Below are 23158 nucleotides of genomic sequence, written 5' to 3' on the forward strand. Positions count from 1 at the left end.
GGAGGCGGCCCAGGAGTCTGGCGTTGGGGGGGGGGGGCTTGGCTTCAAGGCTCCACATAAGCCTCGGGGAAACTGCAGGGCCACCTCAGCTCTCCTGGGGCTGTCCCAGGATTTGCGCGCTGATGGCTTCCAAAGCTGTGGATCTCGGGCAAGCCGCTCAACCGCTCTGTGCCTCAGTTCTCTCATCTGTAAAAGGAGAATCATCATAGCGCCTACCCCGTGGGGTTGTTATGTGGATTAAATGAGCGCCGGACACAAAACAACCACTACATACGTGTGGGCTTCTATCGTCTACCCAGGATCATGCCCCCATTTGCAGGTGGAGACGGGGGGGGGGCGGGGCTCAGAGAGGGGACTTGCCCCGTGCCACTCAGCCAGCCTCAGTTCCTGGAGGCGGCACAGGCTCCCTCCGTCTGACCCCAAACCCAGCACGTCAGACCAGATTCTTAATAACATCTTTTATTGATTTTGCAAGAGAAAAAAATAGAAATTTATTTTAGAGTTAATGCCTGTACAGCTTTTTTTTTTTCTCCCTCCTAAATTGCATGGTGCATACAATTATTATAAACATCAGTGGAGATTCTGGGAGCGTGTGCGCTGCTCGAGCAATCTCCCCGACAGTCTGACCCGGGCCCCAGCCTCAGGTGGGGACGGGAAGCCGTGACAGCCTTTAAAGTCGTGGCATCTGTTTTGGTCCCTAAGCGCCGGCCTGATCGGCCCCCGACTCCCCCCAAGCCTCGGCTCTCCTGGGAGCCCACAGGCCCTGGGGGCACCCGCCCCATCTGGGAGGTGAGCAGGGGAGCTGCAGCAGTGATGGATCTTCTCCGGGAGAAACAATTCCTTGTCTTCGCATCGGCCCCCTGCTCCAAATGAAAAGCGCATTTGCATAGCTGCTCCGCGGAAGCTGCAAAGCTCATAAAGTATCTGCCGGGCTCTCGGTTGCATAGGAACGTACTTCGAGTACAGCGCTGCGGCGGGGCCGGGCTGCGCCCGGAAAACAACGGATTAATATTTGGAACGAGAAATTACCCACCACTGGGAAACCAATTAGGTCCCTGATCCGGGCTTGTTACATAGATGGAAATAGATGCGTTCTGAGCTCTACTCGGCTGGGGGTGCAAGGCACATTTCCAACTCGCGGGGAAGCTGCCGGGAGGGGGGAAGGGGTGGGGGCACCAGACACCTCGCTGCCCGCAGGCAAGGGCGCCCGGCACGGGCGAGATGGGGGGAGGCGAGTGAGAGAAGCCGGTGGTGAGACCGCAGGGATGCGGCCGCCCTCCTCCAGACAGAGTGAAGGGGAAGGGGAGGTGGGCTCTGGGGCCCGAGGGTGGGGTTGTGGCCCTGGTCCTCGGCCTGCCCTGCGTCTGGAGCCTTCTGGGGCGTGAAGCTGTCCACCCACGGGTCCCACGTGGGCCTGGCAGCATGGCGGGTAGGCACGGTCCCCTTCCTCTTCCCAGTGAGACACACACGTCCCCGGGGATCCGTCCTCCTTGCCTGGGATGAGTGAGGGGGATGCAGCAGCCCTGGCTAGACCTTCGGGGGACCAGGGAACTGCCCCACCCTCTCAGCCAGCTGTACCGGCCCCCGGATGAGGGAGGGACATGGGGGGCGGGGAGCTGCTGGCACCCCTCCCCTTGCTATTGGGGTCTGAGGCCTGACCCCAGGCCCGGGACAGCCACACTCCGTGCTGGGAGCAAGTCCTCCCCGGCCACCCCACCATCTGGGCCTGAGCAGGGACAGGCGGGAGGGCGTGTGGCTCTGCTTTGCTGGGTCCTGCGGGAGGGCACCGAGCTGGGTGTCCCAGGAGGGAGCCCCCGAGCCGCAAGGCGGAGGAAGGCCGTGCCACGCGAGTCCCCTTTCGCGACGGGACTCCTTCTTCCAGCCCCCGGAGTCCAGGCTGCCGAGGCTGAGGTCTGAGGGCGGGCGACACGGGTGCTGGGCGGGGCTGGTGACAGAGCCCGGCTCCGGTCGGGAGGCCCGGCTCTCCCTCCTCCACCAGTCAGCACCGCCACCGTCGCACTGTCTCCTTCTCGCTTATGCAGGTTTTGGGGCGCAGTGCTGTCGGGGAGAGTACAGAGGGGTGGACGTTACCCAGCCTCAGTCACCGAGGGCGGCCCCACGCCCTGGGGGTGAAGTCCGGACCGTCCTGGTGGCCGGCCCAGGCCACCACCTGCAGCCCCGGAGCCCAGCGCCCGCACGCCGACCCGTCCCCTCCCCTGCAGCGACTCTGCTGCCTCGCCTCCGGACCTTTGCCACGCTGTCCCCTCTGCCTGGCCAGCTCCCTGTATCTCTTAGGGTGCAGCTCAAACAGCACCTCCTCTGGGAAGCCCTCGCCCCCGGCAGCCCCCACTGGTTTCCCAGCCGCCTCCATACAGCACGTCTGCCCTTCGGGGCCTTTTCCCTCTGCGCCCCAAGGGCCTGCCTCCCAGGAAGCCACACCGGGTCACAGGCGCCTGTGGGACGTGGGAAGCACGTTGCCCCTGGGGTTCTGCCCCCACAGCCCCAGCTCAGCCGCCAGGCGGGCTCCTGGGCGGAGCGGAGGGGTCCGAGGGGCGGGCAGGGGCTGCTGGCTCCCGACCGTTCAGCCTTAACTCCCGAGGGCTACGCTCTGTCTGGGTCGAGAGGCGACACTGACCTGGGTCAACCGCGCTCTGCTTCCTTTTCGAGTTGGTAATGATTTGGTTTTCGTTCATCATCTGGACGTCCTGATCCTCCACCTGATTGCTGGGGGGAGGGAGAGGAAGGAAGGTTCGACCCCTGCCGTCCGTCCCCGTTAGGGCCGGCGGGGGAGGCCGTGGGGCGGGCCTGGGGCGCACCTGATGGCGGTGCGTTTCTCCTGGCGGCACACGTCTGCGTCCTCGGTGAAGAGGATGGTGTGGTAGGGCAGCGTGGGCTCACACGTGGGCAGGATGCCCCCCACCAGGTGGCCCACCATGGCCAGGATCCCGTTGTACACAAGCAAGTCGTCCACCAGGAGCTGGACAGACAGAGGAGGCGCTGCACCGTGTGGCCGGGGCGGGGGGGGGGTAGGGACCCCCCCCCCCCCCCACCGCGGCCTCGGGCAAAGCAGGTCACTGCTCCGAGCCTTGCCCGCTAGCCCGGCCCAAGTTATGGGGTCAGCTCTTTGCAACCCTCGGCCAGACGGGGACGGGGAGGCTTCAAATACCTTTAGCCCACGTGGCCGAGCCGGGAGGCAACTCTGCGCCTCTGGCCCCCGAGGCCCCGGCTCTCCCGGCCCCAGAGTTGCCTCCCGGCACGAAGAACTCCCTAAACCACTATGACTGGAAAAGACAAGATGAAAGAAAAGCCACTTTCGGTTGGTTTTTTTTTTTTTCAGGGTGATGATTCAAATCACTCGAGGCGGGTTTTGAATTCACGATGGGACGGCGAATTTCCCTGCATCTGAGGACCAGGCAGTGGTGTCTAAGGTAGCGACGGAGAGGAGTAAATCAAACGGCGGCGACGAATGGTAATTGCCGGCAGCCTAATTACCAACCAGCATAATTATCTCAAAAAACCCAGCTAATAAGTACTTACGCCAAACTCCTTCACCCCTCGATGGGGCGTTTTTGCATAATTCCACAGTTTGATCATTGACACGGTGGTAGGCAGATCGAAAATCACATAGACCCGGTTCACCTGTCAGAGGCAAGAACTCATTAAAACGGGCATGTTTGGAAACAGAGGCGCGGGGCGGGGCGGGGGGCGCCAGATGTGGGCAGGGGTGAGCCGGGCGGGCGCGGGAGGCAGCGCCTGGGCTGCTGGGGGCCGCGGTGCGTGGGGCTCCCGCTGCCTTCTGTCTCCTGGAAGCCCATCTTGAGTCCGGTCACGTGTGGCTGCGTTTGCAACAAACCGCTGAGCTGGCTCCGGGAGGGTCTGTTTTCTCGGGCCTGGCGTGGCCCTCATCTAAATACCCGCGGAGAATTGGGTGCGCCCTTCCCTCCCCCCCAGGTCAGGCCAGATGCTTCGCGGGCCAAAGGGGCGGGCCCCAGGTCAAGGAGCACTGTCTCCGGCGATCGGCACGGCCTTGACCCCGATCTGTCCTTTCCCCCAACCACAAATGAGCAGCACGGCGCAGGCCCTGAGAGCAGTGTGGGATAATTTCCAGCATGTGTCTTTGAATCTCTGCCTGGCGCAGGGGTGGTGGAGGGGTGTCGGGATCAGTGGCAGAATCAGCTACTAAGGTCAGACCCTCAGCTTCCCCCACCCCCGCCCGCCCCCGCCGCCCCCACAAAGACTCTCCAATATCAGGGGGCCCCTTGCACTACAGAAGAAAGCAGTAAGCAGTCAGTGCTGGCCCCAGGCTGCAGGCTCCGTTTTGCCCCAGGCCCTGGGGCTCGGCCTCCGGCCATCCTCAGAATGTCTCAGAGGATGTCGGGAGTGCAGGGGGGCGGGTCAGGGTACTGCTGGGGCAGGGGCAGCCCTCTGACTGCACCACGGAAATAATAAAGGTCCTCAAACTCAGTTGCCCAAGGGGCTCAAGCAGACACGAATATTTGAGTCCAAGGGCACCTGGGTGGTTCAGTCGGTTGAGTGTCCGGCTTCGACTCAGGGCATGATCTCAGGGTTCGTGAGTTCAAGCCCCGAGTCGGTCTCTGCCCTCAGCACCGAGCTCGCTTCAGATCCTCTGTCCCCCTCCCTCTCGGCCCCTCCCCAGCTTGTACTCTCTCAACAACAACAACAACAACAACAACAAACAAACAAACGTTCGAGTCCAGCTGGGAGAGTGACAGCTGGACAGATGACTTCACACCAAAAGCCAAGTGAAAGACGACGGGAAAACACGTGCTGGCCAAACACCAGATGGCCGTGGGCGGGTGGGGCCCGGGTCTCAGGGCTGAGAGACCTACGTGTTTCTCCTCTGCAGCGGTGGGGCTGGCCTCCGCTCAGGGGGGGCGGATGCTCGGGGCTCACGGGGGACGCTGTTGGAAGAGCTCCCCAACAGAGCTGCTGATCCTGTCTCTGTGCTCTGAGGGCCAAATGTACCTCCCAGTCCTCCTGCCCAGTCACGTGGAGGGGGAGGGGACACTTCCGCCGTCACAGGCGTGCCCCAGGGCCTGCGGCACTCGCATACTCAGGCATGAGGGTGGCGCGGGGCTACAACGACCTGCCCGGCTGGCCTGTCTCCTCTCCCTCTAGCCGGGTGGGTGAAGGCCACCCCCAGGTCCCCTGGTGACCAGCAGGACCAGTGGGAGGGTCTGAGGTCTGCAAAACTGAGTCCGCTGAAGAGCTGACAGGCAGATCGGGGGCCAGAGGTCGGGGTCCGGTGCCCGGTGCTCTCAAGGCGGAGCAGACACAGGGAATGAGGCCAGAGGATGGGGCTGGGAGGACAGAGGGGGCTGCTGCACGGGCCCTCCAGCGTCCCATGTGGGCGGCCTCTTGTCGCAACTACCCCAAGCGCACCGAGAAAGAACTTGCCCCGAAGAGTGCCCATCAGAGTGTTAGTTAGCTAGACGTGAGCCTTCCTGACGGCCCTCGGGCATTTTGGTTCGTTGGAGATTCACTCGCCTGGAACAAAGACGCGTCACCGAGACCAAGGACACAAAGTCGCCCTGCCCACCCCGGGGGGGGGGGGAGGGGAGGAGTCCCCGCAAACCCACCAGGCCCGGCAGGATGGGAGCCAGCCACATGTGCCTGCCATCGCAGGTGTCGTTCACTTGGTCGATGAGCTTGTCGGGCGTCCGGACGTCCCCGCACACGCCCTCCAGGGAGTTCACGCTGTCGGGGAAGGCGGCGATATCTGGGGAGCCTCTAAGCTGCCATAACCCAACGCAGTGTGCTGGAAGCTGCGTGCCACCCTGGCGGCCACTGGCCTCGTCACGCTGATGGCGTGGCCCAGGGGACGCTGGGGCTGGCGGGCAGAATGGCCGTCCGCTGCTCTGGGCAGCCGGAAGAGCGACAGCCAAATTAGACATGCCAGGGAAAATGAGCACAGAGGCCAACGGGGGTGGGTGTGTGGGGAGGAGGTGACCAGTTTCAAGGAAAGGGGAGGAGCCGCGCAGACAGATGTCGGGGAAAGAGCAGTCTCACCGGACTGCTGGCGGCAGGAACAGAATTTGTGGCTGACGCTTTGGAGAGTGGAGGACAAACTGCTAAGGTGTTCCTTTCCAAGGGGACACGGCCTCGGCATGTGAGGACCAGCCTGAGACTGGACGCAGCGTGGGGGGGGGGAGCCGGGCCCAGCTATGGCCACTCAACTACCGGACATTAGCGCGGATCTGGACAAACCAGGTCCGGTGCTGGCTCTGCATTCTGACCTGGGGTCTTGGGAAAGTCACAGAGCACCTTGGGGCCTGTTTCCTCATCTGTAAAATGGGTATAAAAACCTCCACGTCCGGGGCGCCTGGGTGGTCAGTCGGTTAAGCGGCCGACTTCGGCTCAGGTCATGATCTCACGGTTCGTGGGTTCGAGCCCCGCGTCGGGCTCTGTGCCGACGGCTCAGAGCCTGGAGCCTGCTTTGGATTCTGTCTCCCTCTCTCTCTGACCTTGCTCCACTTGCACTCTCTCGCTCTCTCTCTCAAAAACAAGTAAATGTTAAAAAAAAAATTAAAAACCTCCACATCCCAGAATTGATGTGAGGCTCTCAGAGAACACTGGATGTGAGCACGCCCGGTAAAATCAACACAGCCTTACATATCCAAGGACTCACTAACAACAATCAAAACCACCAACAATCATTTGTCAGGTGGGGAGGATGGGGTCACCGCGGGAAGGGCAGGAAAGTTGGATCAGAAAAGGATCCAACTGGAACCCAGGGAATCCCACATAGGTGCAAGGCAGGCTTTGGGGTTGGAGCTGCTCTGGCTGGTCCCTGTGGTGGGCCAGGGATCACAGGGCAAAGGCCCAGAGGGGTCAGGCAGGTGATGTCAAAGACACATGACAGCTCAGTGTCAGAGCATGGTTTCTGGAGCCGGACTCCCAGGTCCTCACTCCTATGCTGTGTGACCTTGGGCAAGTTACTTAACCTCTCTGTGTCTCAGGTCTTCATTGGCAAAATGGGGCTAACAGCACTCACTTCACGAGACCGTTGTGAGGGCAAATCAGGTACCACGGGACAAGCCCTCACTGAGTGAGCCCTCAGTAAACATTAGCAATTCGTCTGGGGGACCTGGCAGGAAACAATAAGGACATGTTGGGGGAAAGGGGATACCGAGGTCCAGCCATCATTGTGGTGCATGACTGTGGCCTCAAACATTGCTAATTTTTTCAAGGGCTGCTGAAGAGTGAGGTGTTCCCGTGAAACGCCCTGATCTTTCCAGAACACTAGCAACGAATCCAAAATGTTTAAAAACTCAGTGGGCTAATAGTTTGCAGGTTCTGGTGCGGGCGTTCCCTGAACAAAGAGGACCATGGTCAATGAATTCACTGGGCTGAACACAGGGCCACAGGCTGCTCCCTGCAGGCCTTGCCAGAGCCTTTGGGACTCCAAAGTACCTGCGGATCTCCAGGAGGGGGTGCAGTTGGTACCGTCGCCCGAATCCCCGGGGCCACAGGGCTCTCTGTTCTGTGGGACTCCTGTTACCTTGGGACTCCCAAGAGTCAGCCTCTGACCGTCAGCAGAGTCCCCTGGCATTTTCAGTCCCGGGGTCTGGTCCTTGCAGGGACGTCTCCTCTCCCGCCCCCGACCCTCCCACGTTCCCTTTGGTCAGGGTGGGGTCCCCCTTCTGCCTAGAAAGGATACTGTTTTCCGACAGAGGGATTTTTTCTCCCCGCTCATCATATAGCTCCAGGCCCGTAAGACCGATGTAATAGGGGTCACCCCAGCTGGTCAGGAGCTGGAACTGAAAAATGACTGTGGCACATTATTAAGGAAAAATAGGCTTAATTTTCTGAGAACAAAGCAAGACAATGGCAAAGATCATATTGGGATAGCTTTATGCAGGTGAAGGGGGGGGGGAATCATTTTTTTCTCGCACGGAGACTGAAACCTATCCAAATACGTGTGGCATGAAATTTTCTTTAATGGAAGCCGCGTATGCATGTGTTTCAAGAATTAAAAACTTCCCTCCACGTCCCAGGAGACAGGAGGACAGGAGGGAGGGAGCTGGCAGGACGGAGGACAATTTGCATCGGAAACCCATCGTGTGGTCGTGCCGAACAAAGTGACCGGGAGTCAAACTGTCTCGTGCCTCAGTTTCCCTGGTTGTAAAATGACAAAGAACGAAGCACCTGTTCTCTCCTCCATCCACTTCAAGTGTGCAGGGGGTGGGGGTGGGGGGGATACATGAGCATCAGGAGGGATGGGCCGTGGCAGGGTGACCGACCCACCGTTGCTGACTGAGTCGCACAATGGGGGCACCAAGCCTGTCCTCAGCCCTGTCCCCAGCCTGCTCCCAGCATTCCAGGGGCGGACAGGGCAGGAAATCAGAGTGGTGGCTTCCGGGCAATATCATAGCCACAGGCAGACCTTCCGGAAGAACGGACTGGTGGGAGAGCCAGGCTGCTCACATTCACTAACCTGTCTTACTCCTTCCCAGCTATGTGGCCTTGGGCAAGCTACTTAGCCTCTCTGGGCCTCAGTTTTCTCATCTGTGAAATGGGGGGTGTTAGCAGTTCCACCGCCCGGGGCTGGGGTGAGGCCTGAGTTAACACAGGCAGCCCAGTGTGAACAGGGCCAGGCCGAGGAAAGGGTCCGGCGACTTTGAGCTATCCTTACTTCTATCTTTACTTCCTCCCTGCCTGGGTCCGAGGACAGCCTCCAGTTCAGGCCCTGCGGAAAGTTCCAGCTTCTCTGGCCCCTCCCCGCTGGAGTCCTGGGTGCTGCTTCCTGAAACATCAGCCGGCCAGGGCGCGGCATCTGGAACTCGGGTGGCTGCCCCCACCCCAGCAGCACCCAGTGAGCCCGCGGACCCGCCAACCCTCCCACGGTCCCCCGGGTTTCCCCGCGTGGGGCTCCAGCTCCTGGGCTGCGGCCTGCCGGGAGCCCCAACGTTGCCAGAGGGGCCGAGCCCTCCCCTGGGGTTCCGGACAGGGCCCCTGAGGGCTTGGGACACGCAGACAGGTGGCGGAAGGATACAGCCGCAGGGCATCAGGGGTGCCTCGTAGTCCATGCTTGCCCGCTCCTGGCTTTGAGTGTTGAGCCTGAAAAAAACCCACAAAACAGCACCAGGAAGCAGGAGATTGCAACTACCCTGATCGCTGGCCACTTACTCCCCAGGTGACAGACTTTGAAGACGCTGTGGCCGGAGAGGGTTCCCCGATGTAGTGTGTGCCCACGTGGAGTCCTGTCTTACTCCGGGAGACTCAGTCACCTCCCAGGCGGCTGCATGGACACTTCCTTCCCCAGGACAGCCCCAGGAGGTGGGTACTCTTACAGCCCTGGGGTGCGGGTGAGGAAACTGGCACACGGAGAAGTGAAGTCACTCGCTCAGGGCCACACAGCTGGCAGGCGGCCGAAGTGGGAGGTGACCTGAGGTTGGCCGGTTCCGGAGTCCACACTTAACCACCCAGCTCAGGGATGTACTCAGTAGGTGTCGGCCTGCCCTGATCCTCCTTCCAGCCCCGCCTCACTGCCTGTTCATGAACAAGGCGAGTCCACACTGTGCTGACAGCTGGGCCAGACCCAGGGTGGGGTGGAGTGCCCGGCTGGGACCGGCTACCCTAGGGGGTGGTCAGGGACCCGACGCCTGAGCCAAGAAGGAGGCAGCGGCACAGAGTCAGAACTGAACCCTGCAAGCAGAGGGGCAGCCAGAGCAAAGGTCCTGCGGCGGGAGAGCAACAAGGGGGCCGGGTTGTGGGGCGGGATGGGAGGCAGGCAGGGAGAGGAGGCCTGCGGAAGGTGGGGCGTACCCTGAAGGCTTTGGCTTTGTGATCCTGAGCAAGTGGCTTCGATAGCAGGGGCCTCAGTTCCCACATCTGTAAAATGGGCACAATAATCCCCACCTCAAAGGGTGGGTGGAAGGATGAATACAAAGCATCAGAACAGAGCCGGCACTTGGAAGGGGCTGGGGCGTTTCTCCCGGTCCACAGCCAGTACCCTCCAGCCTTGCTGGTTTTCTTCAATTTCAAGGGCAATGTTATAATTAAGTGGCTGTTCCCAATGACCGGCCCAACAAGTGATCCCAGCCACAGCGGAGGGAAACTCATTTTGTTTTGTGAGCTTGGCCTCTGGCATTTGGACATCAGGGGGTTTCAATGAGTTAACTGAACGTGGCATTTACAAATTGTTACGGGCTTCATGCAGCTGAGACCGGGGCCAAGAAATACCAGCGAACCCACAAAATGTTAGGCTCTCATTTTCTCTTTGAATCTTTCTAAACTGGGAACTGAGAAACAAGCGAGAGAGAGAAGGCCCTTCCCCAAATTGGCCGGCGGGCATTTCTGGAACGGAGGCAGGCTGGAACCTCTTTTCCCAGCAGGAAGTGCAACGAAGCATTTAAAATCTCCAGCACTCCAGACTGTGAGAAACCCAAACATCCCTAGACAAGGTGGGTACATCCCACAGGCTTCCGGAGAGGCTCGGCTGAGCTTTAGAAAACCGCCAAGTTGAAAAGCAACGCGTTTGATCATCGTTTCAAAACCTTTAGGTATAAACTTCAGAGCGATGCGGGGAGCCGGCAGCCCTGAGGACAGGGAGGGGACACTCCCGGGCCTTCCCCCACTCACCTCTGGGCCGGCTGGGGCAGCTGTCGAGCCTGGAGGTGGTCCACAAAGAGAATTTCTTGAGCGAAATCAAAGTGGCAGTTGCCCGGCCCCTTCCGGATGAGGAAGCCCTCTGGAGGGGAGATGCCCAGGCCGTCCAGGGAGATGTGGACGATTTTGGCCTAGCAAACAAAAGAAAGCCGCGTGCTCGTGTGCCGTGTGTGTGACGGACGGCCTTCACGGAGCCCCCACGCCGGACAAACAGCCCGGCCTGGCCTCCCTCTGAGGCCAGAAGCACCGGGCCGGGCCACTTTCTGGTGCCACCCGTACTCTGTGCCAGGTGCTGTGCTGGGCACTGGGCAGACGGCAGGGGACGAGGGTGGCCCACGAGTTGGGGTGGCGCCTGACCCGGCCCGGGTCCCCACCCACCTCACCCGCTGCAGAGCAGCACGGTGGTCACGGGCACTCAGGTGCCCCGACATCGGCGTCAGCACCTGTGCGAGTGACTTAACCTCCCTATGCCTCAACTTGCCTCCTCTGTTAAGTGGGCTCGATAATGAGTGAACTTGCGTAAAATACCCAGAATGCAGTGCCGGGAAAAAGCGACGTACTCGGTAGGTGTTGGCCTACCCTGATCCTTCTTCAAGCCCCGCCTCACAGACCACCACTTCTCCTACGCTGTCCCCAGGACAGAGCGAGCCCCTTCCTGATCTTCCTTCTCATGGCCCTTAGCTCGTTCTTTTTTTTTTTTTTTATGTGATGTTTATTTATTATTTTGAGAGAGAGAGAGAGTGTGAGCAGGGAAGGGGCAGGGGTGGGAGTAGGGACAGAGGATCTGAAGCAGGCTCTGTGCTGACAGCAGCAAGCCTGATGTGGGGCTTGAACTCACGAACCAAGAGATCATGGCCTGAGCTGAAGTCGGACGCTTAACCGACTGAGCCCCCCAGGCGCCCCCTTAGCTCATCCTTTTAGGACGTGTACTCAGCGTCCTGAGCGGCTTCTGGGTCTCCCTCTGCGGCAGAGACCCTGGCGAGGCCCCTATACCTGCTTCAGGGCCTGGTGCATAAGCGGGCGCTTACCAGCTTGCTGAATGGGGTGCATTTGGGCCAACGTGTCCCCCGTTCTAGGACGGATTTCACCAGCCAGGTGGCCAGGATCTACCAGTGAATCTCCAAGCCTGAAGGGCAGGGTCTGAGGTGGCTCGGGTCTGCTCCCCTTGGGCAGGGGGGTGCTGGGTGAGCAGAGGGGTAGTCGACCACACATTTTGGAATCAGGCCCACTTGCGTCGTCCTGGTGAGGAACGTGGGCCCAACTGCAGACCAAACGGGGAGATTCTCACCTCCAGGGGACGCAGAGGGGCTGTGCGGAAAGAAAGGGGCCCTGCCCTCGGTCTCAGGGATAACTCATGTGCCCCGGGGGCCCTTCATCCCTTCGGCATTTAGGGAGGCCCCTCATGGCAGCCGGTCACAGGGCACGTAAGCAGGAAGAGTGTAGGGTAAATGGCTTCAGGTATGGCTGGATATGGGGACCCTAGACTGTGACTGCAACTCCCCACTTCGCCTTGCTCCCGGCTGATTCAGACCCTGGACCCGGACGTACTGTAACCCGCTGGTCACACGACTGGTCCAGGGACGTGGACCTAGACCAGAATGACCAGCATGACTCCCGGGGTTCTGCCGGCTCGCCTCCAAAGAGGGGTTCCTTCTTCAGCTGGGCTAGGAGCTGGCAGGAGGCTGGCGACAGAGCAGAGCAGAGGCCCAGGAAGGCCCTGTCCCTCCTCCAGGGCCACAACCTCCACTAGGAGGTGTCCCTGACTTTCCCAGGCCTCTGTTTATTCCCTTGGATGGGACTTCTACTATCACCTCATCTTACAGCCAAGGAAATTAGGAGTTCAGAGAGGCTAAGCAATTCGCCTGAGGACACACTGCAGGGACCTTAAGCCCCATCCCCAGCGTGCAAGGCCTGGTTCTAACCACGTGCCAGGGGCCCGTAACGGGAGCGCCCAGAGGGCCTTGGGGGACACCGGCGGCCGAAGCATTTTCCTGGGGAGGGCATGGTTGCCATCACACTGCCCTCTGGGATCTACCCTTTCAGATTGTGCCCCTCTCTCCAGTCCATGGTGGCCACTTGTCACCGGCAATGAGGCTGGTGGCCACGGCCAGGCCTGGGAAGCAGGGGCTCTGGGCCCAGCATTTCCAGGTGGCAAATCCGGGTCATGGAGGCTCGACAGGACAGACTGGTTCACTCGAGGGAACGTAAAGGCCCAGAGGCACGAGTTGAGCCAGAAGAATGTTTTTTTAACGCCTATATATCTGACTTTTTAAACCCACTGAAGCTGAGAGCGTGCTCAGGGAGCCACCAGCGTGGCCTGGGAGGATTTGTGAACAGCGCGCTGCTCCAGAAGGCGAGCGCCTGAGGGCTGCTGACTCCACCGTGGCGACCCCCCACGGTTCTGCCCCAGGGGCCCGCGGAAGTAACTCCGTGGCAGGTGCATGGTGGGGTGCCACACGTGGGGCTCACGGGACCCGAGGCCGAGGCCTGGCGTGGTCAGCCTTCGTGTGGCAGAGGATGATGGGTACTCTCCCAAGGCAGGTAGCATCCGCCTCCTCACTTTATAGATGGGGAAACTGAGGCCCAGGGAAAGCAGGCCACTTGCAAAGATCACACAGCTGGTTAGGGTCAGAGCTGGGTTTCAGAATGGGGGCTTGTGACTTTCGGGCCCTGACTGTGTTGCTGTATTTTCGGTGGCCTTCTCACCATCAGCTCTGTGTTGCAGTGGGAGGGGACAAACGTGTCACAGTCCATAGTCACAGGAGGACAGAAAAGCCCACACAGCAGCAGAGGCCCCTGTTTTTTCACACCCAGCAGGAGAACCCGGTGTGGAACCGGATTGTGAGCCCCAAGCCCAGCAGACGTGGACTGGGGGCTCCAGCTGTGTGACCCTGGATGAGTGAATGCACCGTCCTGAACCTCAGTCTAATACCCTGGAAGATGGGGGGTCCTGACACCGGCCTCCCAGAGGCTGGGGCGAGGGCCCCATGAAATGAATGGGTACAAAACCCTCAGCTCAGGGCCCGGCCCCCAACCCTCAATGAACCGGCAGGCCTCAGTCTACCATTACGGTTGGGGCCTGGGCCTGCTGGGAACCCCCGAGCCCCCAGAAGAAACAAAGTGTCCCGAGTCTGCCCTGGCCTCTTTAGCCCATATTTGCGCTTTGCAGAAGAAGCCAATGGCAGTGTGTTCTCTCCCTGGCTGTAACCACCCCCGCCCCCAGCTCCATTTGGAAAGTTCTGGAAGATTTATGCTCCTCTCTGGCAGCCACACCAGCCATTCATCAAGGCGCCGTTTCCCTGACAGTGGACTGAGCGCGGCTGCTATTCCCCAGCCTACCCCGCGATAGGTGTCCTCGGGAGATTTATTGTAGTTCCAGAAGCGCAGGCCCGCGATGCTTTCGGCTCTGTCGAAGCGGATCGTGACCACGTGGTCCAGGCCCGGTGAGAAAGGGATCAGCCACATATGCTCATCCTCCATCGTGATGTTGGCTCCATCGATTAACCTGCGAATAGTGGGGAGAGCGGTGAGGTGGGGCTTGGCCGTGTCTTCTGGGAGAAATCAGAGCGGGGGTCTACATGTCCCCCCCCCCCCCCAGCCTCCTGTACCCACTGCACCAGCCTGGCTGTGCACAGTGATAACAGTCGGTGCTGTTAAAGGTGGGGCGAACCAGTCATCAAGGTTTTTGTCTTTTTAATCTTTTTTAACGTTTATTTATTTTTGAGAGTCAGGTGGGGGAGGAGGGGGAGAGAGAGAGAGAGAGAGAGCAGGAGACACAGCATCCAAAGCAGGCCCCAGGCTCTGAGCTGTCCGCACAGAGCCCGACGCGGGGCTTGAACCCACAAACCACGAGATCAGGACCTGAGTCAAAGTCGGACGCTTCACTGACTGAGCCGCTCAGGAGCCCTGCCACCAAGGTTTAAAATAAAAGGGGAGAATGTATCATCTCTCTGGACCCTTTAACTCAGGGATTCCATTTCTGGAACTGTTCTCCTCTCAACCTGCCTGAAGGGCTATCTGCACAAAGATATTCATCATAGTGTTGTTTATTTACAAACCACAAAAAAACCAACGACCACAAAAACCCTAAGAGGTCTCAAAACACAAAGGGTCACGTAAATCTGTACACTTGTTACAACGATAATCGTGAGGATGATGCAGTGACGTGGAAGAGGCGGCCACGGGCACTGATTTTAATGCTGGACAGTGGGGACGGGGACCAGGAGAGATTATGCAGCAGTGAAGCACACATTTGTGTCAGGGGGATGGGAGGTGGATGCCTTTGTCTATTTTTCCAAACTTTTTGCGAAATGCTGTGGTGGCTCTATGGCACATTTTGAAATAATTTGATTCGTTCTTTCTTGGGCTGGGGAGAGACATACTAAGGCACCAGGGTGAACTTGGCAGCTCTCGGTGAGGGAAAAGCGCAGGAAGGGGCCGACCTGTGGCCTTAGGAGGGAGCCCCCGGAGCCTTTATGTGCTTCTTGGCCACTATTCTGAATCAACTGGTCACCTTGCCCGGATTGTACTCCCATCCCGGCCGGTTTCTCGTTTTCCTGCTCAGAACATCCTGCCTCATCGTTCCCAACTTTGCCTGTGTTTGTCCCAGAGACCATCCTGCCACTGACTGCCCTGGACTGCCCAGCACACCGCAGCCCAGACCCCAGGCCGTCATCCGGTGGCTCCGGCCTGTGTCTGGCATTGCCACTGAGTGGCCCGGCCCCAGGAACGGGGGCCCAACTCTCAGCTTCTCGGGGAACCCTCTCTCCTCTCCCTCTTATATTCCTGGTGACTTCGAGGCTGCTGCCCCGGGAGACATTCCTAGATTTTAAAATAAAACTTTATGTTTTCCTTTTACATTTTAAAGTTCTGGATTTGGAATAAATCTTACAATCTAAGTGTTCATCCAAGGAGGTAATGTTTCTTTTTTTCTCTAAAAGGCGGTTATTAAATTGATGGATGGCATGTCTTAAAACCGCTGGCATCTTAAAACTGAGGAAATTCAGCAATTTCAAACGGAGGTGTTTGCGGAATTAGGCTGACCAGAGAACCTTCTGTTTCCTTCTAAAAGCAATTGCTTCTCGGTCCTAGAGATGGGCTGCCTCCATAGCAAAACTGCTGCTTAATTCTGAAAGTAGAGAGAGTTGTTGAAGGGTTTACAGTTGACAGTGAAGGCAAGCCCCTACAGACCCCTTCAAGAATATCTAAATGATACTTCCCAGCTCTGTTCACAGAAAAACCTAGAAACTGGTTCCTACAGAAACTGGTTCCACAGAAACCCAGTAGCAATGAGCATCTCTCGTGGCTAGATTATGGTCTCTAAATACCATTTCCCAATAGAAGGAACCAGGACTTCTTGGGGAAAATGGTCAATTCCACATCTGGGATCAGAAATATACAAGGGGAGCCTGGAATATCTTGTCACATCAGAAAGCAGGAAAGCTGTCACAGACTCCTATTTTTAAAAAAGGGTGCAGGGGGCACCTGGGTGGCTCAGGCGGTTGAGCATCCAACTTCAGCTCAGGTCATGATCTCGCAGCTTGTGAGTTCGAGCCCCGTGTCGGGCTCTGTGCTGACAGCTGGGAGCCTGGAGCCTGCTTTGGATTCTGTGTACCCCCCTCTCTCTGCCCCTTCCCTGCTTGTGCTCTGTCTCTCAAGAGGAAATAAATGTTAACAAAACTTAAAAAAAAAAAAAAAAGGATCCAGGAGCTCTCAGTATCTAAGAGCATCAATAAGATAAAAACTGTAATAAATTGAAAACCTTCAAACACAGTCTGTGTAAGTTCATGATTTATGATCATCAGACACAAAGTTTTTTTTTTTTTTTTTTTAAGTAGACTTCACGCCCAGCATGGAGCTCAATGTGGGGCTTGAACTCACGACCCTGAGATCAAGACCTGAGCTGAGATCAAGAGTCGGATGCTTAGCCAACTGAGCCACCTAGGTGCCCCCAAACACAAATGTTTTAGTATGCGAGAGAAACACCTTTTTATTCTGAAAGCTGAAAAATAAAGGGAAAGAACCAAGCATTCAGACTGCCTTTCCTATTTGACTCGTACCTCAGAGTAACCAAATCATTGAAGAAAAATTTCTCTTTATTGATGAGAAAAAGAATAAGATCGGTGGACCACCATCCTGCACCCAAACCCCTAATATAGTAATGGGTGTGCCCACTGAGCATTGACCGCCAACGTCGCAAGAACGCTGACAAGCAGACATTCTATATGTCCTGAAGGGAATGCACAGTGACATCGACACCCCCATGGTCACGTCTTGCCCCGGTGGTCAAACTTCAATCGGATGAGGCGTCTAGATCTAATGAACAATTTACAGGAAATACAGGGGCCTGAGGAACAGGTTAAACAACACCACAGAGATACAACCAGTAAAATCCTGACACTACGGGGGGGGGGGGGGGGGAGAAAAAAACCCTTTCTTTAACAGATAATTTCGAAGAAAAAGTGAAAAAAGATGGGAGGGAACCTAGAGATTATAAGAGGCTTAAGAGACTCAACAGGGGCACCTGGGTGGCTCAGTTGGTTGTGTCCAACTTTGGCTCAGGTCATGGTCTCGTGGTTCATGAGTTTGAGCCCAAGTCAGGCTCTGTGCTGACAGCTCAGACCCGGAACCTGCTTCAGATTCTGTGTCTCCCCCTCTCTCTGCCCTTCTCCAACTCGTGCTCTGTCTCTCTCTCTCAAAAAATCAACCAATCAATCAACATTTAAAAAGAAGAAAAGTGACATAACAAAGAATCACAATGTATGGACTTTATCTGGATCCCAAACCAACCAATCACAATGGGTGGAACTTATGGGGAATCTCAGAACAACCCATCAGAATGTGTGGACCCTTACCTGGACCTCAATTCGAGAAACAAACGGTTAAGAAAGGAAGGTGAAGAGACTGTCAAGGGAAATAGGAACTTGCTAGATACCCTACTCATTTAGGGAATCGGTGTTAATTTGAATTTTGGGGGGTGTAATGGTGGTAGTGAGATGATGTTCTTCCTAAAGTCCTTATTGGTTAGAGCTACACGCCGAAATATTTAGAGATGAAGTGCTCTCGGGCCTGGGGTCTGGGGTAACGCAAACTGAGGCGGGGGTGGTAGGCGGGTGGGTGTGGATGGACAAGCAGGGCCGGCCGTGGGCTGATCACTCTTGCAGCAGGAGCTGGGCTCGCGGGCTCCGAGCCTGAGCATGCGGGAGTCTGATCTGCCAAGATGCGGAGTGCCGCGTGGTTCGTGAGCAGGTGCTGACAGCAGGTGTGAGGGCCGCGGTTAAGGGGTCCCTTAAGACAAAGCAGGGGGGAGTCCTCTGGGCCAGACAGGGGGTGCGGGTGGGGTGTGGCAATCCCCTTCCCGCCCTCCGGCCATGGGATTTATTTTCCTCATGCTACTGATAAGGACACGGAGGCAGTGGAAGACAGTGGAGCTTAGTGGTTAATTAAGTGCATGGATGTTGGTTTCCCCAGGGACCTCCATTCAGAGGACTGTGCCACTCAAAACTAGTCTGGGTGGGGACGCCTGGGTGGCTCAGTCAGTTAAGCGCCCGACTCCCCGTCTCTTGATTTCGGCTCAGGTCATGATATCATGGTTCATAAGATCAAATCCTGCATCGGGCTCTGCACCGATGATACGGAACCTGCTCGGGATTCTCTCTTTCTCGCTCCCCCCCCTCTCAAAATAAATAAGGAAACCTCAAAAAATACAGTAAAATAAACTCGGAAGACCCACACCTCACAGAGTGGCAGGAAGGTGGAAGAGGGAACGCTATTTGATGTCTGAATCTGGAGTCTGAGAGACAGAACAGATCCGCACCAGCTCCACGTCTGAGCGTGAGCGACCCCGCCTCTCGGGGGCCGAAAGTGGTCCACTGCTCGTGGTCGGAGGGTATTGCTCTGGAAGTCGCCACAGGCGGCTTCTTACGGACACTTACTTGTCCAGGGTCCGGGAGTCATCGGCATACTCAGGAAGGTCGTTCAGGTCCCTGGGGGAGGCGGAGATCTGGTGCAGGCTGATGGGCAGCGCCTGGCCGTCCTTGCCCACCACTTCCAGGCCTGTGAGCCCCAGGTAGTGCGGGTCCCCCCAGGAGGCAGTGAAATTCAGCTGAAGGCCTGTAACAGGAGGAAAGGCGGCCCATGAACGCCAAACATTCCGGAGGAGGCTCCCAGACGGAGATGGGAAAAGGGATGACCTTCAGCCTCTGTTCTACCGCCTTGAAAACCCAGACTCGGGGCGCCTGGGTGGCGCAGTCGGTTAAGCGTCCGACTTCAGCCAGGTCACGATCTCGCGGTCCGTGAGTTCGAGCCCCGCGTCGGGCTCTGGGCTGATGGCTCAGAGCCTGGAGCCTGGTTCCGATTCTGTGTCTCCCTCTCTCTCTGCCCCTCCCCCGTTCATGCTCTGTCTCTTTCTGTCCCAAAAATAAAATAAAAAAAACGTTGAAAAAAAAAAAACAAAAAACAAAAAAACAAAAAAAAACAAAAAAAAGAAAACCCAGACTCAGATGAAAGGGCCTTCAGGGTGGGCTCTCCACCTTTCCTCTTAGTGGCCCTCAGGCCTGGGACACCGCTGATGTTCTGGAAGCATCTGCAGGATGACTGGACCAGTGTCGTGTAAACCCGCACATAGCCCTGGATCCTTTCTCCACTCGTCCATCACGTTGCCTAACACCGTAGCGGGGCTTCCCGCCAGAGTGATGCTTGGCCAACAGGCCTCGTCCATCTGGCTTCTACCTACTTGTCTAACCTCCTCTTACTACAGGGAGCTGGGCTCCACCCAGACTGTCCGTCACTCACATTTCCATTCCTGTCTCCTGTCACGGGGCCTTTGCACATGCTGCTATTGCTGTCTGGAACTCACATAGCCTAGTCAACGGGTGCGCATCCTTCAGATCCCAACTCACTTCAGAAGCCCGCCTGACCCCGTCAAACCTCCATCCGCAGCCTGCCGTGTCACTGTGAATTTCCATTTCCCTGCCCTGGCCACCACTGTGATCTTGTGACCGTTTGGTAAACATCCGTTTGCCCTGCCGGAGGGTTAACTCTCGGGGTGAGCCACGACCCACGATGACACGTCTATCCTTTCGCCCCTGCCTCACCCGGGCTCCATCAGAGACCCTTTGGACGTGACCTTCTGGGGTCCTGGGGCAATACGGCCCAGGTGAGTCACCCCGTTTGCCCCAATAGCTCAAATCGAACGAATCCTGACCAAGGTCAGGCCCCAACAGGTATGTGGCTGGAGCTTTTCTCTCCTAACTGGTCTCCCGTTAGAGCGGGGCCAAGCCCAGTGAACTCCCTACCCTGGAAGGATGTGGAGCCTCTTTTGGCGCCCTTCTGGGGAGGCCGCGTTCAGAGGGTTCACACTCTTCTGTAGCTTTGACGGGACGCCCGCGCTGTGGTGCTGGGGGAAGGCCGCCTGGACGTCCCGTCCAGCTCAGCTCAGGTGCGGAGGCGGAAGCCCGGGGAGTCCGCAGGACACGCTGGGAAGTGGGGCCAGGCCACGCAGTCTCCCCGGAGCCCCGCTCCCTCTCCTACCCGCCTGTCATTTCCAACATACGCGCTGCAACTCAGCCTCAGATCCCGTGTGCTCTCCACGGTGCTGAGGCAGCCCCGGGGCATCTTGGCGGCAGACGGCAAAGCCGGGTGACCTGCATGGTAACGGGCACGTCCTAGCTTCTCACGGCACCGACGGCGTGCACCGTGAGCACAGACCCTTTGCCACGAGACTTGGCTGCTCCTCCCGTGCGAAAGCGGGGGTCTATCTCTGCACGGCTCGAGTCTGGGTCATGTGACCTGCCGTGGCCAGCGGGGGCACATAAAGCACACGCGTGCACTGGGGCTTATCCCTTGGGCGTCCTGCCCCGCGTGGAGGAGCCGGGCCGACCCAGTCTCCCTGCCCCTCCAGCCAACAGCCTCCCAGCTGCCGGACGTGTGAGCGAAGACGCCCTAGACCATTTGGCCGCCGGCCCATCTGCCGGCTGACCAGCAGGCCCAGGAGAGGCCGGCCGAGCCAGCCCACGGGAGGACTGCCCAGCCAGGCCACGGAATTATGAGCCCCTCACGGATAAACAGGGGTCGCGCGAAAGCCACTGAAGTCTCGGTTGGTTTGTTCCGCAGCAAAAGCTAATCGACGCGCTCCTTTGCATCGCGAGCCTGTGCTCAAATGTCATCTCCTCAGAGAGGCCTCCCCCGACCACACGAGCTCCAAAGGCGCCCCCGTCACTCTCCGCTTTGTTTTCCGCCACGGCGCTTGCTGCCTGACCGCGTGGTCTACATCTGTTTGCTTATGTGTTTTCTCGTCTGCCCCACTCGGATGGAAGCTCCCTGAGGGGAGGAGCCCTGCTGGTTGTGTCCCCTGTTGTGTCCCCAGAGCCTAGAACAGTATCTGGAAAACAGATAAGGCCAACAGAGTTTTCTGTGTCACTTTTTAAATACCTGCAGGGAAACGAATCAGTGTAAACCCATCGCCTGCCACCAAATTCACAGTTAAGGGTAAATGAATATTTATTGATCATCTGCTATGTGCAAAGCCCTGCCCTTGGACTTGGGGGTCCAGGGGTCACATCTCTCTAGAAGCTTCCGTCGCGGTGAAGACAGACAAGAAGCACGTGACAGACAGACAAATACGATACTTCCACAGAGCTATGAGTACTGTGAGGGAAATAAGAGGGAATGACCTCTCTGAGGTAGTGACAGTGGGGCTGAGGCCCGGGGGAGGAGTGGGAGGCCGCCATTCTTCACCATTTCTGGAAGAATATTCTAAGCTGAGAGGACAGCAAGGGCACTGGCTCTGGGACGGGAGCCAATGTGATCTGTGGTTAGGACCAAGTGATCGAGGGGGGCGGTGGAGGAAAAGGAGGTCAGAAGGTGGGGCAGGGGCTGGCTCACGTCCTGAGGTCTGGATTTTCTTCTCCCTGAGATGAGAAGCCACTGGAGGGATGGACTTGGAATTTTTTTTTTTAATGTGTATTTATTCTTGAGAGACAGAGACAGAGTGCAAGCGGGGGAGGGGCAGAGAGAGAGGGAGACACAGAATCTGAGGCAGGTTCATGGCTCCGAACTGTCAGCACAGAGCCTGACGCGGGGCTTGAACTCCTGGACTGCGAGGGTATGACCCAAGCCGGGGTCAGACACTTGAGCCACCCAGGCCCACTTGCGCTCCCAAGAGGCAGTGCGCACGGAGGTGGATTTGGATGAGGGGATCACCGTGAGACAGAAATGCCACCTGCCCCCAGGGAAACAAGACAGGGCTCCCCAGCCTCTCCGCGGACGCCCCTTGGCTTGCCTGGCACGAGGTACTACTCGGACATCTAATTTGGGGTTGCTCCAAAGGCGCCCGCGCTCCTGTTTGAGCTAATATTCACGCTCCACATTCATTTTCCTCTGGTGTATCAATTGGTATTTATATAAATGGAAATTAATTTTGTTATTTCTCTCCCACATTTCAACTCTCTCAGCTACTTTCCTATTCATCACTGCTGATATTTGCAAAACGCCCCAAATTAGTGTCATCTGCAAATTAGCAAGTCATATATCCCCTTTCAAAACATTAATAGGATTGGCCACATTTACCAACCCCAGCTCACTCCCCCCCCCCCCCCCCGGGTCACGTTATCAAAGCTCTCTCCACTTGCGCAGGCTGGCGAAGTGGGTTTAGGATTTTAGAGACAGCAGGGGAAACAAAAATGTTCGGGGAAGAGAGACTCAGAAATTGCAGGGCTCCGAGAGGGCAGGGGATGCTTGGTGAGGACGCTCTTCTCCCGACCAAGTAGAGAAGCAGGAAAATCACACTTTCCCTACAGCAAGAAGGGCTCGGAGCTCTACTCTGGGGCAAAACTCTCAGAGGCACTGAAATCACATTTCCAAGAAAGGTCAGAAGCTGGTTGGGCAGGAAGGACATTTACAGACAGCATCTCCGGGGAAATCATCAGATGAAGGGGACAGTGGCTGCTTCTGGCCAGCCTTCCTTCCTTCCTCTTCTGGCTTTGGCATTCTGACCTCTCCTAGAACACTGGGGGGCTGACCCTTCACCTCTGGCTTCAGGGATGCGCCTCTGACCCAGGCTGCACGGAGTTTTCCATCCCACACCCCGACTCCCTCCCCGCTGTGGTGAGCCCCGGTCATTGGTTTATGGATGGGCACGTGACCCAAGCCAGGCCCAGGAGACATGATTCTGGAACGCGGTTGGACTCAATGGGAACAGAAACTCTCATTTATCTGGGTCTGCCGGGCAGAACGGGAACGTAAAGCCAGAGCTTCCAGAAGCTCTTGGGTGGCCAGGGTCTGAATGGGAGAAAGACAAGAGAGAGTGACACAGGGCAGAGAGCGGGAGGGAGACACCTAGGCTAGATGAGGTCATTCGCACACTTGAATCCGGCTGTGCGGACGGAATGAGAACTGAGGGTTCAGTGAGATGACACAGGAAAGCCTCAGCATGGTGCCCGAACGGGGGGACAAAACCAAGCCCCAAACCAGGCTCTCGCCTGCACTAGGTTGGTTCTAAAAAAAATCCTCTGCTGTCAGTTGAGAG

The 23158-nt window shown here is 57.5% G+C and overlaps 1 protein-coding gene across 9 annotated transcripts in view; it reads right to left on the reverse strand.

Moving 5' to 3' along the window:
- Positions 1–443: 443 nt before the first annotated feature.
- KATNIP (katanin interacting protein) overlaps positions 444–23158 on the reverse strand; it is a 194692-nt gene continuing 171977 nt past the window's right edge. For 5 of the 9 annotated variants that reach the window (XM_045047782.1, XM_006942222.5, XM_006942221.4 and 2 more), the window contains 10 exons: positions 18567–18744; positions 13972–14137; positions 10606–10763; positions 9017–9081; positions 7682–7792; positions 5601–5740; positions 3538–3639; positions 2817–2977; positions 2636–2724; positions 444–2058 (listed from right to left, as the gene is read on the reverse strand). In XM_045047782.1, the coding sequence (XP_044903717.1) occupies positions 2000–2058; positions 2636–2724; positions 2817–2977; positions 3538–3639; positions 5601–5740; positions 7682–7792; positions 9017–9081; positions 10606–10763; positions 13972–14137; positions 18567–18744 (1229 nt within the window). In that variant the 3' untranslated portion in view covers positions 444–1999. The other 4 variants (XR_006591120.1, XR_006591119.1, XM_045047785.1 and 1 more) reach the window with 4 other exon arrangements.

The sequence above is a fragment of the Felis catus genome, chromosome E3, assembly GCF_018350175.1.
Source record: "Felis catus isolate Fca126 chromosome E3, F.catus_Fca126_mat1.0, whole genome shotgun sequence".
Classification (NCBI taxonomy): Eukaryota; Metazoa; Chordata; class Mammalia; order Carnivora; family Felidae; genus Felis; species Felis catus.